The sequence below is a fragment of the Metarhizium robertsii genome (assembly GCF_000187425.2).
Source record: "Metarhizium robertsii ARSEF 23 chromosome Unknown MAA_Scf_2, whole genome shotgun sequence".
NCBI classification, from domain to species: domain Eukaryota; kingdom Fungi; phylum Ascomycota; class Sordariomycetes; order Hypocreales; family Clavicipitaceae; genus Metarhizium; species Metarhizium robertsii.
In genome coordinates this window covers 1,782,295-1,794,822 of record NW_011942160.1, presented here as the reverse complement: position 1 = coordinate 1,794,822, position 12,528 = coordinate 1,782,295, and the positions used below count along the sequence as shown (strand labels likewise).

At 50.6% G+C, this 12,528-nt stretch overlaps 1 protein-coding gene across 1 annotated transcript; it reads left to right on the top strand.

Moving 5' to 3' along the window:
• Positions 1 to 7,944: 7,944 nt before the first annotated feature.
• Positions 7,945 to 11,732, top strand: MAA_05873 (von Willebrand factor, type A; the record flags this gene model as incomplete). The annotated part of the gene is made up of 4 exons (XM_007823871.1): positions 7,945 to 8,143; positions 8,259 to 9,375; positions 9,476 to 10,432; positions 10,505 to 11,732. 4 exons carry the CDS (start codon positions 7,945 to 7,947, stop codon positions 11,730 to 11,732), a joined length of 3,501 nt encoding a protein of 1,166 aa, XP_007822062.1.
• Between the last annotated feature and the right edge of the window lie 796 nt (positions 11,733 to 12,528).

The following is a 12,528-nucleotide window of genomic DNA, read 5'->3' as shown; positions in this document are numbered from 1 at the left end:
TTTTAGAACTGGAGCGCTTGGTATTTGGGTTTTCTCGATCAAAGGTTCTGACCTACCCTAAGGCATCCATGAGATCGTCACTACGACACAAGGTTGAAACGCGAATCAATCAAACCACACTGCGATCGCTTGCCGTCCCAAAATTAAGATTTGCATCGAAACAGGTTTTTTCTTTTGCATGGTGTGTTGGTGGCCATCGACCGTGATGGTCTCCCGATTGTGAGATTGCTCATATTGAAAATCCTCCGAATGGTCGGTCGTCCATGCACTCCGCCGAATGGAACATACTGTCAGTTCTACAAGCAAGCAGTTCCTTGACAACAGCCCTGCCGCCCCCAAATCTGCGGCTCGTACCCCAGTCGAGACGTTGATCCGTGCATGAGCTCGAAGTTGCGCTCGCGGACAACGAGAAATGTTTAGTTTAAAAACGCACTGCGTATAATCCGCGACGGGGCATTGAAGCCTAGTCTGACCGCGCAATATGCGCCTCCTCGGCCATAATGACCTGCAGCAATTGTCGTCGTACTGCAGCAAAAGGAACCACCAAGAGGTTGCGTCATTTTAGTTACCATCTTGGGCTGGCGATCACACGGATGGGGGCTGCGGCGACGGAACGAATCACTTGAGAGCGCATGAGCCGTCTGGGGGCCTTTTTCATCTCGTTAGGAAGCTGGTGAGATTGTGTTGCTACCCCTTGGATGGTGATATTGCTTGCGTTCGTTGAAGCTGAACAGCATGCCGCAAGCAAAGCATAGGCATATACTGCAAGTGTCCCTCCCACCTTGAGGCTATTTATAATAACAGCCTTGTGCTATTCGGGCGTAGTATTTTGTACAGGGCATGCATGGTCGACAATAAGCAACAACTAGATGGGCAGTTTACATTGTCCATTTTCGTTGCCCATTGCCAAGCACATCCTTCAACATGTCCAGCATCTCCACGCGATGTCACAGTAAGCCACACGCGGGTACCTTTGCGCAATACTGTTTGCGTTAGCTCTTGCATGAAGGGAATTCGGAGAGGCGGAGGACTGAAACTCGGATCATGGACAAGGAAAACAAAAAGTCGTCGACCAAAGGTGATGACAAGGAACTAACTGACCAGCTGTATCAGGCAGGTTCCGGTAGCTGCGACTCCAAAATTCATGTCATCCAACCACATGCTATGTCAATTGCATATTGAGCTGTCAAACGGCTGTGTCAACAGTTCCAAGGCCCGTATGTACATACAATACATTGAGAATCAGGCTGTCGTCTCCATCTCACCCTTCATCTTCACTAGTCGGAGGGACCCGAAGGCGTCTCGAAGCATAGCTAAACTTAGTTCTTCAGGCACGGACAATGTCCACTGTATAATTTCCCCATCTCTTCATGCATACCGATATGGTTTGTACGGGACGAAACTGTTGGGCTTCTTCGCATGCTAAGTGGAAAGCGAAAGCCGGACTGTGGCTGACTGCAACAAGGATACAGGGTCTTTGCGCGGAACCAGCCAGGGCTCAATAAAGAGTTTTGCCATGCATACGGAGCACGATGCGGAGCGATTCGGTCAACCGCTAGCCCGAGTTGGAAGCGTTTCCTGTTGGTTGCGGCAACTGACTCTGTCAGACTCCGTATTTTGTCTTGTAACTTGTATGTAGGCCCAATGTTGTATGTATATTGCAACTTGTCTTGTTTAACAGTTGGTGGGCCTTCTGAAAGGGGTAAGTATAGTAATCAACTAATTGCATGTCCTTGTCCATTGCTGCTGATCTGGACTGTTGCAACAGGGTCGAATTTGTGTCTCCAAGAAGCTGTCGCGAGGCCGGTTCACTGTCAACGGACAAAGGGTTAGTTAGCTTGCTGTTGAATATGTACTACCAAACTAGGTGCTTGATGCCAGCGTGGACTCTCACAAAGCCAACCATGCAGGTCAAGGTTTGGACTCTGGGCTACGAAGAGCGGTACGTCATTATTACCGTTGCAAAAGCCGAGGCGCAAGTAAAGTCGATGAGTGAATCGGTTAGCCGTCTTCCTGATAGTATCAGGGAAACCAGCAAGCGATTGGGCGGCTTCTCCTTTCAGTCCACAACCGCTAATCGTCGATCTATTGGAGTTGCCGTGCATGGATGTTGGAATTACCTTTTCTTGTGGAGGGTCGCATCTAACTTGCACCGTCTAGTCTGTCTGAATTATCCGTCCGGTCCACTCGAAACTGACTCGCGACTGACTGTGTAAGCCAAGTAGAATCAATTTCATGTTATTCCCCGTCTCTGAATCTGTTCATCACGCCTAAAAGGAGACACAACACCTGTATATACATGGCCGGGTCTGCGAGCAACATCTGGAAGTGCTTCGTGATCCAGAACGGGTTGGTCAGATGTGGTCTGATGCTATCGAGGGCTCCAGTAACTCGGAGGGGCTTTAAACAACGAGGCTAGTTTCAGGATTCTTCCAAATGGAAACCAGGCTGTTTCGGCACTGGTCTTACCACTTGTGTCAACATCAACTGAACGGGGGCGCAAGGCCGTGTTGGAATTCGCCTTGGCATAATAATACGCATTCGCTAATAAATTCCGACAGATTGTTAGGCCAGAGGGATTGCTATAGAGGGCTTGCTCTAATGCTAGGGACTGAGCTCATTTCAGATGTTCCGTATCATCCCGACGCGGAGGTTACCATTGGATGTCGATAGTTTGCCAACACAAAATCATGACGCAACCCACAGAGGCCGGATGTACGCCCAGCGACGGAAGATGCTGGGAATCGCAATGTGCAGCCTCTGGGAAGACTCTAGTCCCTATTGCTTGACCTCACGAGCAATACGAAAGATGCATGAAGCGAGGCTATTGGCCACATACCTGTAGGCGACGGCTCCTGGCCAAGTGAGCCTCAAAGCCAGTGGACTGATAGTCTTTTGTGATACGTGTACCCCGCAAACAGATAGCAGTAGCCATCTTCAATGTTGGTCGGACTCAGAAGCTAGTTGTTTTCTTGGTGCGTTCCAAGATTTTTCAGCACGTTTTTTAGGCGGGTGTGGCGTATCCTTGTTCATAAGTGGGAGCATCATGTGGAGAATATGTCATGGAAGCTTTCTCGAATAAGTGAAGACTAACCCATCGTAGTTTCTTGCCCATGCCCAAGTACTACATACGAGTTGCATGTACCAGGATAGGCCTGCGAGGACTTCATGCCCATCGTCGATGTCGTCCTAAGAAGCACTAAATACCCCTTTTGACGAAGGTCGAGTTTTGGAACCACAACATGCCCCCCACAATGCCAGAGAACCTGACGCTGAATACAGACGATGATGACTTCCTCGCCCGTCATATTAGACTTTCTCTCCGCGGCTTTGGATGAAGCACTACCAGTGGTCTCCCTGCTGGGCCTAGAACCCAGCCAAGCGGCGACTGGTGCCTTGCATGATTGTAGAAGATCAGCTCCGAACAAAAACCAGGTTGAGTGGAGGCGGCAAAGAAGGGCAAATACGCCACATTTATTGCTCAGCAAGGAGTATGTCCAATACCGTCAAACGGCCTGAACCTCGAGCTCGGCTTCTGGTCCTTGGAGTATGGTTGTGCCTGGCATAGAACGAGTGCCTGGTCTTGCAAAATGCCACTGTCTGTACGGAAGAGCTCCACCGGGAACGAAGCCGAGCATTGCTACGCCCAGGCCCTAGGAATAGGAACTCGGAATGGTCTACCTGTAACTAGGCACCTGCCTGGCTAGGGACAAGATAAGCGTTGGCCAGCGTGGAGATGGAAGAGATGTGGATATGGTGTCGTAATGCAAGCAACCATCAAGGCGAACGGCCCGTCGATGATGAGTCCAAAGAGTTGTTTTGTGCTTAATACAAAGATGCACAGTTGGGTATTTGCGTGAAGCCCCTGCTGCTGAAGAGGGGTTGACAAGGAGAAGGAGTAAGGGACCTGCAGGTCTTATTATGCACAGAGCCATCCTACTGCAGGCGATGTACCGTACGGATTTTCAAGTCGTGTATGCTTGGAGCATGTGGTTGCCAAGAATGCAGATGCAGACCTGTGGCTACAGAACTTAAAAGCGATGATAGGGTGACAATTCTGTATGCCAATTTGACTAGTTATGCGTCCTGATTTGAGTTATTTTGGTGTTGAGTTGCAGTCACGATGGGACCGGGCCACGGAACCGCATCCCGCTGTTTCTTGGAGTTCAGATTGCTTGGTGGTTTAGACCATCCAATGCGCCGGAGGTAGCAACACGAAACATCGGCCCAGCCTGATTCTTTGTTAGCGTTGCTTGCCCATTGCAGTCCGGATGAGGGCTGGCTCTGACAAACGAAGCTCCGGAATGACTACTGACATACTCCCACCCCTCGACTTGATGAGTAGCTCCAAATGGCATCTAAACCACTGGCCTTGATAGCGATTTCCGCTTACTGCACGATCGAAATGAGGTATTGTAGTTGCACATAATGCCATGATTATTTTGCTGTCGTGCATTTGACACCCTTTTCGGTTGTACAGTGGAGTCTGTCCCTGTTGATGTCTGCAGTTGCTTCATCGTTCATGGCTATCATGCCTAAACCATCTATGTATGTAGATTGGACATGACAAGGGCGTATTCGGAGTGGTGTGCCATGACGGTGCTGTCTGGAGCAGCGCAGATTTCCGATACATAATTATCGAGCTGTGGGATGCCAAGCTGTACTCCGTATTGTATGCACATACTAGTTATTGCATCTGAGACGCCCCAAACTTGTCCCAATGCCGGCTATATCATGTTTCTGCATGCAATAGGTGGTGAGGTGCTTCTGTGCTACTCGTGGTTGGGCAGGTCTGAGCATGGCGGGCGTATTTCGGAATCTAAGGACCAAGCAGGCTCGAATATGGGATAACAGCGCACTAATACTTCATACAAGGACCAGATACAAAATCGGAGAAAGGGCATACAATGGCCCCAAGGCCGTAACCAGCTGCAAGTTTTGAAGCAGGGCGGCAATTATCGTACCAGGCAGTTCAACGGCATGTACGGAGTATGTACATGCAGTATGCACGTCTCACTTTCGTTCCAGGGGCACGTGCAGAGCCATGATGACTGGTGACGAAGAACAAAACGAGCTGGTTCATCAACTTGGCGATTGCACGGCGTGCAACGTAGCGGCTGGGTGCTCTGGGAAGCAGTCAGGACTCAGGAACCTCGAGATGCAGATGCTGGTTTTCTATTCAACGATGGCCCCGGGAGATGACACTTGCAAGTCCAGAAATTAGCCTTGACGACGTTTCCGTGGCATTTGGCTTGCGTACATTGTAGTACTACTACCCAGGTGCCTAGGGTTGACCAACCGGGCACTCTGTACTCCGTAGATTGGCATTGTAAAGTGACTGGCTGGCCATGAGGCAGAGATGCACATTGCCAGTCCGACATCAGAAACTTGATTGTGAGATGCACCTCTGAACAGCCAATGACCAACGATAGTAGGCGACACAAAACGATATCTGCGGCAGGAGCACCTGACATCTGGACGCTTGGAACGAGGAAAGTGCTGCAAGTGCAGTAGGCACCTAGCTAGGTAGGTATGTACAACCTTACTGTAGTTTACATGCAGTCAACCACCACCTACTCCGGCCCAGCTGTGGTAGTTTCTCAAGCCTCCACATTTCTTCAGCTTCGCCTTCTCGGCGCAATTATTTCCATCATCACACAGCCGCCCAAAAGCAACGGTACCTGCGTATTTTCAGAACGGGCACCGTGGTTTCAGTACGAATGGTAGATTGTACGGAGTACTCCGTACTTACAATGTATGTATGCACGTACATATGTTTTCGAATCAAACGGCCACAACCGATGCCCCTGGCAGCCCGTTTGGAAATTTCTGCTCTGATAACTCTCCGTATGTATGTACATTGTACATACATACAGACCCCGTACGGAGTACTCCGTACTGTATTCCGGCTCGTCGAACACTTGGAAATCGTTTTGGTGCCCTTGTCTGGCTCCTCATTAGCCCCTCCCAATCATCAGTTGCTAGTCATCAGTGAGTTGCTGCATCCTTGCATCCATGCCTCGCATCCTTGTTTAGCCTACTGAGCGACGAGGCTGGGTACTACCCACAAGACTTGGCCCCTTTGAGACCCTTGGCCGTTTTTCCAGACATGGGGGCGAGTGGTGCCCTTTTTCCTTCTTGTTTCTGGGGCTCGGGCTAACCAGGGATTGCACAGACGAGAAGATACCCGACTGACTGGCTTCGCCATCCTGGCCAAGGCGGGCCAGCTTGCGGCGGCGTACCGTTGGCCAGTTGCTGACGATGGAAGCACCTCCTAGCCATTACACTAGCGCCTCATGAACCCTCTGAGGGATGAAGCTGACTCTCGTGCTCCCGTACCTGTGAGCTCTGTGTGCGTGGCTGTTGGCCAATCTCGCTGTTGCAGACAAACACGCAGGGTCCGCGAGTCTGCGAGTACGGAGTAGTGCGCCGCGTATTGATTCGTGCCGCGGCCGCCACTCGACGACAAGTCATTGTTCGATTGGCAGACTGCTCTCTTGAAGTGCGCATCCTGGATCTCAAATTTCTACTCCGTACGCAGCGCACTACTACTAGTACTAGTAGCACTAGTAATAAGTCAAGTACGTGCTCGGGAAATCCGGTCCCCCGGCACAAGGCTGGGAACGACCACAAACAGCCCTGGTCAGGCTTGTTCCTTGTCCGTTTCCCTGCGCCGTTGGTGTGCTGTACAGAGTACCTTTCTCGTGCCTCTCTCATCGTTGACCTTGGGAGTGTTTGCCTCTCTGCCCCTGGCCGGATCCTTTTTCTGTCGACAAATGTTATATGTACAGCCTGTTCAACATCTTTACGTCGTGGCCTATTCTACTGCTTCCTTTCGCCCCCCGTCTCGTCCATCTCCCTTCCCCTCTTTTTGCCATTGAGGTATTCTGGCTTTTGTACGGAGTATTCCGCACGCCTCTCTCACTCGACTCGAGAGTTCGCTCGGGCCTGTCGTGTCTGTGTCCTTTTCAGCGGGGCAACTTTGAACCACTCAGAAGTTGGGAAGAGGACCCTTAGTCTCCGTGTCTCGGGTGAGACTCAAGGACTACATGCCATTATTGCACGGCGAATCTTGTTTGCAAGCACCGAGTTGATTCATGGCAAAGACGGGCCTGTGTCTTTGACAGGCAGGAAGCTCCAGCGGCTCAATCAACATTGGACGTCCCATGACGAATCGGGCCTGTGCGCGCAAAAGCAACAAGTTGTTCGAATATCCACGGACAGACACCCCTTTTCATTGACCAAACCGGCAATATCGCTACCAATTTCGTTTTTGCTCCCTAATAATACTTGTTAACTCTACGGAGTTCAGGGATAAACAGTTGACAACCAATGCTGCAAGACACCTTCGACCTGTGTTTCTGGACAGAAACTTGAGGCTCCTCTGCAAGTAGTAGAGCAACCGCGGCATTTTCCCTCGACGACTCTCATCGGCTCTCTAGAATTTGTCGCCGCAACATTTCCATTAAAATCAACCACTATATGAGGCAAGGCGCTCTAGCGTTTCTCTCTCTCTTTGAATACCCTTACTTCGCCAGTTGCCGCTTGTCTGCTGCTCCTCGAAAAGCTTTCATTCAAATCCTTGCGCCCCCCCATCATGCACCGGACGTCTCCGCCATCTTCAGCGTAGCATTGTTGATACAGGGACTTGAAACACCACATCCTAGGATTCTGTGACACGGAACCAAACGAACTCTCCCCCGTTGCCCGCTCTAGCGCAAGCTCTCGTCTGCTTGGATTGCCTTTGCTTTCACACCCGCGATTGAAGTAATAGACATCATTCTCGGCGTGTTGTTCCCCTGCAGTCCGCCAAGTCAACTGCAACTCTGAACCCCCGTTCTATCATCTTCAAAGCAATAGCGTATTCGCGCATTAGCTCATTACTTGGCTAGCCTATTCTAGCACTTGTCCACAAGCCTCCAGCACCATCGAGTATATATCTCCATGTTTAGTCGAATTCGAAAACACCAACGGAATTCAAAACATAGCCTCGGCTTCCAAAATTATAACGGGGGAGATTCGGAGTTCGCATCTCGCCTCGCTACTTTAGACCCAATAGGCTCTAGTCTTCCATCTGCGTCGCGGTCTGGAGTTCACACAGGCTCAGCGCCTGTCGCAGGCGAAGATTTTCTGCCTCAGCAAGGTACGAACAATTACCACTTCTTTGTTTAACCATTAGTCGAGGCAGCTTGGCTTGAACTTTCCGGCCTGGCATTAGTACCTTGGAAGCCAACATCGCTGACTGCTATCGTTAATAGGAGCTGAAAATAGATCGCACCCAACTACGATACTAGGCAGTAAGAGCCGCCGACGAGGCTCGGACGGGTCGATCAGCTCAACCGCTAGGGCACTACCTCGAAGAGTAGGCGCCATCGACAACAACGTCATGGCAAGCACCGCTGATAGAAGCCGCCTACGGCGCGAAAGAACATTTGTCGGAAGTGAATGTGCGGTTTGCGAAGAGCCTCTAGAGCACACCCTCCAGGGCGAGCGTATCTTGCAGTTTTCCTGCTCCCACGTTTCCCATGAAGCATGCTTCTACGAATATATCAGCGAACTTGACGGGCAATACTGCCCAACTTGCGAAGCACCGCTGCATCTGGACACTAGCCGAGGCGGCAACGTTGTTGACATTAGTTCGTCTCCCAAGATAGCGAACGATTTGGAACTGGGCACTAACTCGGAGGTAGACAAAATCAGCAACCTTGTACGAACCGCGGGAAGCGATACAAGATCTACGCCTACACCAACTCCGGCTTGGGACAGCCAAACAGTACGACCACCAAGCGTTGACAGCTCTCAGAGAAAACCCCATTCTCAGCAGCCTAGCAGCCTTGGACGAGATAGCGGGACACGAGGAAGCCTCCGTGACAGCCGAGACGCAGCATTGTCTGATCGGTACAGCTCTTCTAGACATGCCCGAAGCGATAGCGAAGTCACTGGGGTGGCTTCGTCTGGCGGGTATCCCGAAACGATGCAGAGTACACCTTGGCGGCATGATTATGATGTGCAAGCGATGGAAACAACTCCCGGCAGTCCGCGTACTATCTCTCGAAATCCAATTCCTTCTCCAACCGTTACAGTTCGATCAGAGTTTCCTACCATCAATCGTTCTCGACAACAGCAGACCCTTACTTGTTTGGTCACGGTGGAGGTTGCGGATAACAAATGGAAGCCTGATCCGGAGGACATCGGTTCGTCGCCGCATCTAGCACAACAAGTTAGTTCTAAGATTGATGAGATTGCGACACGGGTGGTGACACCTACGCCAAGCGTCCCGAGGTTTATTCCTTACGAGTCTCCTGAGGTTCTGGAGGAGATGACGGAGAATTTGCGAAACCGTGTTGACAACTGGCATGGCTTGGATTTCAGCAGGTAAGTTGCTATCTCTGTGCCTTATCAGACAGGGCAAGGATAGTGGCCTTCTACAGTCTGGTGCTAGTGACTTGACAGGAAACTAACAGTTGACGTCTAGATTCGGCCAGCTAAGGTTGTATGGCACTTTACGAGTTGGTAAAGACAAGGTTTCGTGGCAGGAACTCGAATGTTACCTGTTTGCCGAGATGCTTATCTGTGTGAAGGAGAAAAAGCTACCTCCTCAAGCTGCCACGCAGTGGGATGATGATGGTGCTCCTAGAAAGGCAACACGCTGTACACTCAAGGGCAGTATTCTTATCAAAAAGCATCTGAATGAAGTGTCCGAAACAGGGACCATTGATGAGAATGTCTTGACTCTTAGTCTCTCTGTCGCCGAACTGCCGCAATTTCACCTCCGCTTCGACAACAGAAACCAGCTTAAGCTGTGGAATCAAGCACTTTTGGATCTGAATGCAGTCGAAAATTCTCTTTTTCGAAGCCCCGAGTTTGATCGTGGCGAGATGTCCGAAGGGGACGAGGAAGTGGAGTGGCAACGATCACGGCCACAGAGGGTCTCCTCTACCGCCTCGTCATGGGGACCGAAATCCGTCACCACTGCACCTACAGAGTATACCAACTTCGCAGTCAAGACACCTTATCATCCGTATTCCCTGGTGCATGTCCCAATTGATGTGGTAGTGGTTGTTCCAATATCCTCGTCAATGCAAGGTGTCAAGATCAACCTTGTTCGCGACGCGTTGAAGTTCATGGTCAACACTCTTGGCGAGCGAGATCGCATGGGGCTCGTTACGTTCGGGTCTGGCGGAGGCGGAGTGCCTATTGTCGGAATGACCACAAAGGCCTGGCCAGGCTGGACCAATATCCTTTCTTCAATCAAGCCTGTTGGTCAGAAGAGTCATCGTGCCGACGTTGTTGAAGGCGCAAACGTCGCCATGGATCTGCTTATGCAACGCAAGCATAACAACCCCATTGCATCAATTATGCTTATCAGCGATGCGTCAACAGCGGATGCTGACTCGGTTGATTTCGTAGTGTCTCGAGCGGAGGCTGCCAAGTAAGTAACAATCTGTCCCACTTGCACGCATTCATGATCGAAATATGATTGTTGGACTAATGAGATATCTAGAATCACCATTCATTCTTTTGGATTAGGGATGACCCACAAACCCGACACCATGATTGAATTATCTACAAAGACAAAGGCATCCTACACCTATGTGAAAGACTGGATGATGCTACGAGAATGTCTCGCTGGCTGCTTGGGATCGATGCAGTCCCTATCCCATCAAAATGTCAAGCTGAAACTGAAGCTCCCAGAAGGCTCACCTGCCAAATTCCACAAGATTAGCGGAGCCCTACAAATGACCAAGAGAGCCAGTGGTCGTGATGCAGAAGCCGCTCTAGGCGACCTCAGATTTGGCGACAAGCGAGATATTCTCGTTCAACTTGTCATTATGCCAGACAGCACGTCCCAAGAGCAACTCCCACAAGACCCGTGGGATAACATCGTGTCCGGATTGGAGGCGCTCGGTGGTTCGGTAGAGAACGATGCAGAGCGAACACTATCCGTTGAAGAGGTACCGTTGGTTCAGGCGGACTTGAGCTGGGGTGATATTCTCCGTGAGGGTACTCTTCAACACATGCCACGGCCATCCCTTCTAGCAATCACTATGCTGCCTCCAAGCTCCAGCCAGAAGAAGGCCTGGCATAACTCCCCACCGATTCCACCACATCCTAGCATTGTCCAGCGCCGTATGGAGCTGCTGACGTCGGACATGCTTACGCGGGCACTAACCTTGGTAAGCCGTGGCCAGCACGACCGCGCCCATACCTTGTTAAGCGAAACGAGATCTATTCTCAAGGGTTTGGGTAAAGGCGGACTGCCTCCAGTGCCCTCTCCACCGAATAAACCTAGTCCGACAACAACACATCCAGGCAACGAGTCGTCGCCCAATCCAGCTGGAACCCCTGACCGGAAGCGCAGCCCATCTCCTCCTACCTCCGCCACCTCTTCTGGCGGAAATGGCTATCCGGCAACTCAGATCGCCCGAAGTCGCTCTAACGATGGTCTTGGACTTGGCAGTGGTATAGATCCAGGCACGGTGGCTGCTTTGGATATTGAATTGGAGAGCAGTTTGGAGTGGATCAACCACCCAGCCGTCTTTGGACGTGACAGCCGCAAGGCTGTTCTGCAGGCTATTGGAGTTATCAGCTCGCAGCGTGCGTTCACTTTTCGAACGCCGATTGAGACCCTCTGGTCTGGCCGCGTGAGTGGTATCCGGCGCCTTGCTGATAAGAGCAGGGAGTGGCGAGAGGAAGGCGGAGGCGAAGGTGGCATCATGGAGGAGGCATAGCTGCCGGTGTCTACATTCCCGGCGGTATGCTCTCAGCCGTCAATTGCTACCCTTTCCCTTGTTTGCCCTTCGTCAATTCTACTTTGTAATGTTTAACATGGCAATGGTGGCCGCTCTCTGGCTGGAGCTAGCTGGTCCCATCACACCGTTTCGTTATTTTCGTTTCTTACGCCTTGACGTTTTATGACAGTCCACAACTTCACAATCTTTGAAACCGGTGTGCTTTATAGCACCCACAGGCCGAACTCGACTACAGATGTCTCATAACACATCCACCCGACCAGGTCAAATATACCATTCTCTACGTCAACATCATGTCGCATGCCGCACAAAAAAGCTACATCTATTTCAACCCTTTCTATTATACCCCTCGCGCCCCCAGAAATTTGTAGCGGCGTGCTGTCTTGGCTATCTTGTTTTCCTTTTTGAGGCTTTATTCTTTTGAATATATTACACTACGACAACCTTGCTTCTTAGGACTCGCACAGACCACAGGATTCCTTAGCAATCGGCTCTGAGCTTCTCTAATATGGCCAATGTTTTGCCCCTTTCACAGCAAATAACAGCTCCTTGTCGTGCTTATAGGTTATTATGGCTGGTTCTAACTCCCCTGTCGTTTTGTTCGATGATCTCTTTCACCTTCGATAATGTAATACGAGGGATGCTAGGGGACATTTTGGCAGGGAGATGGCAAGATACAGAGCTTGAAGAATAAACACACACACACATATATATATATATCCAGGTATATATAGGTCCTCATATATCATGATATGACGGCGGTGATGCTTTTAGC